Source organism: Frankliniella occidentalis, unplaced genomic scaffold (genome assembly GCF_000697945.3).
Source record: "Frankliniella occidentalis isolate FOCC.00 unplaced genomic scaffold, Focc_3.1 Scaffold4887, whole genome shotgun sequence".
NCBI lineage: Eukaryota > Metazoa > Arthropoda > Insecta > Thysanoptera > Thripidae > Frankliniella > Frankliniella occidentalis.
The window spans coordinates 1-6,091 of NW_026271930.1; the positions used below are offsets into that span (position 1 = coordinate 1).

The 6,091-nt window shown below is 59.7% G+C and overlaps 1 protein-coding gene across 1 annotated transcript; it reads left to right on the forward strand.

Annotated features, from left to right (window-relative positions):
• The first annotated feature begins 47 nt into the window (after positions 1-47).
• Positions 48-5,099, forward strand: LOC127748619 (filamin-B-like). Its single transcript, XM_052276895.1, has 9 exons — positions 48-264; positions 350-913; positions 998-1,171; positions 1,253-2,053; positions 2,135-2,415; positions 2,494-3,112; positions 3,197-3,613; positions 3,705-3,887; positions 3,971-5,099. Exons 1-9 carry the CDS (start codon positions 48-50, stop codon positions 4,264-4,266), a joined length of 3,552 nt encoding a protein of 1,183 aa, XP_052132855.1. The 3' UTR covers positions 4,267-5,099.
• The last annotated feature ends 992 nt before the right edge of the window (positions 5,100-6,091 follow it).

A 6,091-nucleotide genomic window follows, 5' to 3' on the forward strand; every position in this document is an offset into this window, starting at 1 on the left:
TTCAGCAGTGAGTATCTAATGAAGGAAAGCTAACTCGCATTTACAGCATGGCGCAATCTATTAGATATACTAAACTCCGCCCCTCCACAGTCAACGCCAGTCAAGCGGGTGCAGGGAACTTGGAGATCATCGTGTCCGTCAACGGCTGCAACGTGCCCAACTATGTCCAGTCTGAAGGCAACGCCAAGTTCAAAGTCAACTTCAAGCCCCAGGAGGCGGCGCCGCACAGCCTCAGCGTGCGGTTCAACGGGGAGCCCGTTCCTGGTGAGTACGGTTGCCTCGCCCTAGCCGCCAGCGCTGCCCTCTGTCTAACGCCCGCTAACCCCCGCGCCTTTCTCTTCTCGACCAGGTTCTCCTTTCACGTGCAAGGTGCTGGACTGGAGCCAGGTGCTGGTGTCGGGCCCGGGGCTCAAGGCGTGCGCCCTGGGCCGGCCCGCCAGCATCACCGTGGACCCGCAGAAAGCCGGGAACGGGGCCGTACCTCCGGGCGGCGGGACGTGCTCCATCAGCGTCCTGGCGCCCTCCGGCCGCACCCTGCCCTCCACCACCTCGCAGAGCCCCGACAACAAGTTCACGGCCACCTTCACCCCGGAGGAGGTGGGCCGCCACAGCCTGACGGTGGCGCTGGACGGCGAGCCCGTGCGCGGCAGCCCCTTCGCCTGCAACGTGTACGACGTCAACAAGATCAAGGTGACGGGGCTCGGGCAGTGCAAGGTGGGCAAGCCCGCCACGTTCACGGTGGACGCGTGCTCGGCGGGCGAGGGCACGCTCGAGCTGGTCGTGAGCACGGAGCGCAGCACGGTGAAGGCGGAAGTGGTGGCGTGCTCGCGCGGCTTGTATGACGTCACCTTCGTGCCGCACGAGCCGACGCCTCACTTCGTCAACATCTCGTTCAACGAGGAGGACGTCCCAGGTAAGACAATGCCGGCGAAGGATTGGCCGGAGTGCGTCCTGCTTGCGTCGCGTTACTGAAGTCTCACCTCTTATCTGTCCTCAGGGAGCCCGTTCCGGTGCGAGGTGCTTGAGCTGGGCGCCAAGGAGATGCGCGCGATGCAGGCACAGCGCCGCGAGTCTAGGATGGTGGGCGTCAAGGAGAGCGTCCGCGGTGCGCCCGCCCACTTCCATGTCGACCCCAAGGGCCTGGAGGGCCACATTGACATGGAGGTCATCGGTGAGTCTTGGGCTGCTGGACCAATGCAAATCACTTCACATCGTTAGCACGTCGCTGATGCCTTTCCTATCCCCTCCGCAGGTCCTGACGGTGCCGCAGTTCCCTGCACGGCAACTCGGCTCCCCTCGGGGCTGATCCGCGTCGAGTACCGGCCGCAGCAGGTGGGCCTGCACACCGTGTCTGTGTACCACAAGCAGCAGCCGCTCACCAAGCAGCCGCTGCACGTGCAGGTGTTCGACCCGCAGCGGGTGCGCGTCCAGGACCTGAGCGACGCCTTCTGCCACCGCGCCGCCACCTTCAAGGTCGACACGAGCGGCGCGGGCACGGGCACGCTCACGGTCTCGGTGCGCGCGGCCGGCATCGACGTGAAGCACTCGATCCGCGAACTGCATTCAGGGCAGTACGAGGTGGTCTTCCACCCGAAGTTGGCCATACCCCACCGCATCGACGTCAAGTACAACGGCATGCACGTCGCCGGCTGCCCGCTGGAGGTGCCCGTCCAGAACCCGGCCGTGGGCCAGGACGTGATGGCCACGGGGTTGGGGCTGTACCAGGCTCGCGCAGGCCGGGTGTCGTCCTTCGTCATCGAGACACTCGGTCACCCGGCCAAGGAGTTCGACGTCGTCATCACCGGGCCGCACTCCACGGCCGTGCCCGTGCGCTGCTACCAACAGAAGGACGGCAACCTCCTCGCCGAGTTCACGGCCACCTCCGCCGGCCTCTACAAGATCGAGGTCTTCCACGGCTCGCGCGACGTGCGTGGCTCTCCGTACCACTGCCAGGTGTTTGATGCCAGCAAGGTCAAGGTGGAGGCTGTGGGTACCGCAGGAGGTACGCCGCTTTCCCACGCAGTATCCGTCAACGAGAAAATCGCCTTCAAACGTGAGTACATCCCATGTTTACCCAACATTTCCAACCCCCTAAATCGGACTGTGATTGTAAATCTGTTTTACCCCTCTTCAGTCCAGCGCAAACAGGCTGGCTTTGCGGAGCTGGACGTCATGGTGACAAGTCCGCTGGGACAGGACCTCCCCCTCAAGGTGAACGCGTGCCCCGACGACAAGGACTGTGACCTCATCGAGTTCGTGCCCAGCCTGCCGGGTAGCTACCGTTTCAACATCACCTACGGCGGCGAAGAGATCCCCGGCTCTCCCGTGACATTCACAGTGGAGGAGGCCGGAGTGGCGCGCGCGCACGGGGAGGGTCTGGCCAGCGGCCGCGTCGGCAGCCAGGCGACCTTCAAGGTAGGTCCTCTGTTCAGATTTCAGGACCTGCAACTCGCGCCCGTTTCTCCTCTGACGGTCTGGCTGATTTGCCCGCAGGTGTCCGGTGCCGGGCTGATGGGCGAGCCTCAAGTGCAGATAGACGGCCCTGAAGACGCGGTGGACTGCCGCGTCGAGCGCACCCCTGACGGAGACTTCCTGGTGACCTACACTCCGAACGAAGTGGGTGTCCACGACGTGCGCGTCGTGTGGGACGGGACGGACGTTTCCGGCTCGCCCTTCCACCCGCGCGTCGTGGACCCACGGAAGGTGCGCGTCATCGGGGGCTGGGAGGCGCACTGCGACTCCCGCGGCCGCCTGGAGCTCGCCGCCCACGTCACCAAGAAGATTAACTTGGACCTGGCGGATGCCGGCCCCGGCCAGCTGACAGGCGAGTGCGTGGGGCCCAACGGACAGACTGTGCCCGTGGCCGTGGAGTCGGCGGGTGCGGGCGGCACACGCCAGCGGCTGCTGCTCACGCCTCGCGGCCCGGGCGAGCACAGGCTCACCGTGTTCTACGGAGGCGCGCCGCTGCCCAGGATGCCGCTGGTTGGCGTGGCCGAGGCGGGCGGCGCCGGGGCCGGCCCTGTCAGGGTGGTGCTCACTGGGCGCGGACTGGCCGCGGCCAAGGCGCACCAGGAGGCCGAGTTCACCATCGACGGGTCGCAAGCGGGACCAGGTGAAGATCGCACCGATCAGTTCGAGACGCTGCAGTTCCAAAGTGCTTGATCTATCTTACTCACGACCCGCTCTATCCCCACAGGCTCCCCGGAGGTGTCAATCACGGGCATGAAGACGGAGGTCCCCGTGCAGCTGCACCCCATGGGAAACAGCGTCTACCGCGCCACGTACACGCCCGCCGCGGCCGGCTCGTACCTGCTCAACGTCATGTGGTCCGACCGCCAGGTCAAGGGCTGCCCGCTCAAGGTGCAGGTGACGGCCGTGGCGGACGCGTCGCGCGTGCTGTGCTCCGGGGACGGGCTGCGGGTCGGCACCGTCGGCAAGGAGATCCGCTCCTTCATCGACACACGGCGCGCCGGCCCCGGGGAGCTGACGGCGCACTGCGCGGGGCCGCACAAGGTGGCCTACTGCGAGCTGTACGACCACGGCGACGGCACCTTCACCCTCAACGTCAAGCCCCAGGAGGCTGGCAGACACGCGCTCACCGTCAAGTACGGAGGTGAGTGACGAGAGACTAGTTGAGACTGCTCCACACCCTGCTTGTTCCGCTCTCCATTTTCGTCGGGCCTAACCTTTGCTTTTCCCCGCAGGCGAGCATGTGCCCGGCAGCCCCTACACCCTGCGCGTCAACGGCGCCCCGGACGCGAGCAAGGTCCGCGTGTACGGCCCCGGTGTAGAGCACGGCGTGCTCGCCACCTTCCAGTCCAGGTTCATCTGCGACACACGCGGTGCCGGGGCCGGCCAGCTCACCGTGCGCATCCGTGGACCGAAAGGTGAGCCTCGCATGCTGTTCGAACAGGCCCATCTCGGCCCACTAAAGAGACACTACTGACAGCCGTGCGTCTTTGTCTCACAGGAGCGTTCCGCGTGGAGATGCAGCGCGGAAGCCAGAAGGACCGCACCATCCTGTGCAAGTTCGACCCCACGGAGCCCGGTGACTACCGCGTCGAGGTGAAGTGGGCGGGCGACCACGTGCCCGGCTCTCCGTTTGCCGTCATGATCTTCGACACGCAGGAGGAGCTGAATCGATTCCTGCAGGGCAACCACTCCCCCGGCAGTCACTCGGAGCTGTACGGCAGCGTGGCCTACTCCACCAGCTACGCCATGCTCAACACGGGCGCCTCCTGGAGAGGTTCCCAGGCCCAGCTGTGAATGAGTGTGAGTGAGTAAATGTGTGTGAGTGTGTGTGCGTTTGCGTGTGTGAGTGCGAGAGCGAATGAGTAAACCAAGAAACCAGACCGCAGTACAAAAAGCCCATACCGTCCAGGAACACGAAATTTCAGCTGATTCGGAGTAGTTTCCCACTGCGAGGCTAATGTGCTTGACGCTTCACAAGCTGCTTGGCCATTCCAAGAGAACGTTCAGAATTAATTTTGAGCTTAAACTGACTGGCTGGTTATACAACCAAGCAGTTGAATAAAAGATCAAGGGTCCGGAGTAGCATGATTGAAGCTCATTTTTCTACCCCCATGCTGAATGAAAATGTAAATGGATACTGTGTTTTTCACGAAGATGTAAAAGTTGCCATATTATGAAGTATTATAATGAATTCGAATTTTAGTCCCGATTAATGTATTTGTATATGTGTAAAAGAAAAGAAGTCCTAAAATGGGTAACTTTATCTAGTAAAGGTGCTCAGTTTAGGAATGAACAGAGAAGATTGCTTGAGCTCCCTCTGCTTTTGTAGCCTAATAATTTTATTATAAATATGTTTGTGCAGTTCTAACCATTTTAAATCAGCTAACCATAGAATTTTAAAGGTAAGATGCCAGAAATGATTGGACTCTAAAACCGACTGAGATGAACTATGAATTTTGTATGAACTTAATGGACCATTAATTTTGAAATTCAGTTTTATTTTACCATTTGAACAGAGGAGTGTAAAGCGATTTACAAACTTAAAAATTGACAAATTTAGGAACGTTATTTTCTGTTTTAATTTATACTTTATTCTACATGTTATGAAATAAAACGTTTAAAACCTACCCACTCTTTTATTTGACACACGCCCTCTTCTTCCTCCTCCACCCTGCTTGTTTCGGGAATCCGAACAAGTCGAGACTCGCACCAGTACGTACCTCTTGTCTGTTCGTTCAGAGCTCGAGTAGCGCCTGGTGTGCAGGCAACCCATCCGACCCGCGCCGCGAGGGGGAGCGCGCAACCGTAACCCTCCTAAGCGCGCGATGTGCCTGCCGGCATGCGCACTTATCAAAAGAAAGAGTAAAAGAATGACGCGTTGTGAAAGTCAAGTCGGCCGGGCGATCCTGGCGTATCTAATGCGGCAGTGCCAAGGCTGTGCTGCCCGGGGGTCACTCGGCTTTGACCGATATTATTGCAGCGGATTCGACAACGAATGCAGTATCTACTTGAGAACCGGATTGAAACCGGTTGCCCAATCTCGCTTCTCGCTCAGCTCCGTCAGCGCTGCTTCGACGCGAATGGAGATTCCGAAATCGAAATGTCAAAAATGTGAGATTATGCGCCTCGAACTGTGTTTATCCCTATCAGGATCAGGCTACATGACGCCGAGTTAAGCCCATGTCGCTGACACCTGAGGCGCAATATAGACCATTTCAACACGGCTCGACATCTCGGAAGTACGACTTCACTCGTCCTCGTCCTAAATTTAATCGAAAATACGTCTTTATGGGCGGTGATTGTCCCACGGGTCAAACGGCAAAATCAACACCTCGCTGAACGCACCAACCCTGACCCCACCCAGGTGAGATCGGTGAGATGGTACAAGAAGAGAGCCCCTGAGAGGCATGCTGCACCGCATGCAGCGGTGCATGCGGGTCGCCAAGAAGTCACCGCACGAGGCGTCTCAAAAGAAAACTTACTCGCATGTCGCGCAGGACACCCCAGGAAAGCCTCTCTGCGACGTTGACAGACTTTTCATATTCAAGCAGCACTATGTAACGAACAAAGGCGCTCACGGGCCAGGTGACAAGAAGCCCGGAGGTCCAGGTCCACCTGC

Bases quoted from the DNA above. Each gene is read 5' to 3' on its own strand.
- LOC127748619 (XM_052276895.1), top strand. From the start codon at position 48: ATGGCGCAATCTATTAGATATACTAAACTCCGCCCCTCCACAGTCAAC. The intron at 1,172-1,252 runs GTGAGTCTTGGG...TCCCCTCCGCAG, and splicing joins CATTGACATGGAGGTCATCG to GTCCTGACGGTGCCGCAGTT. The intron at 3,888-3,970 runs GTGAGCCTCGCA...TTTGTCTCACAG, and splicing joins GCGCATCCGTGGACCGAAAG to GAGCGTTCCGCGTGGAGATG.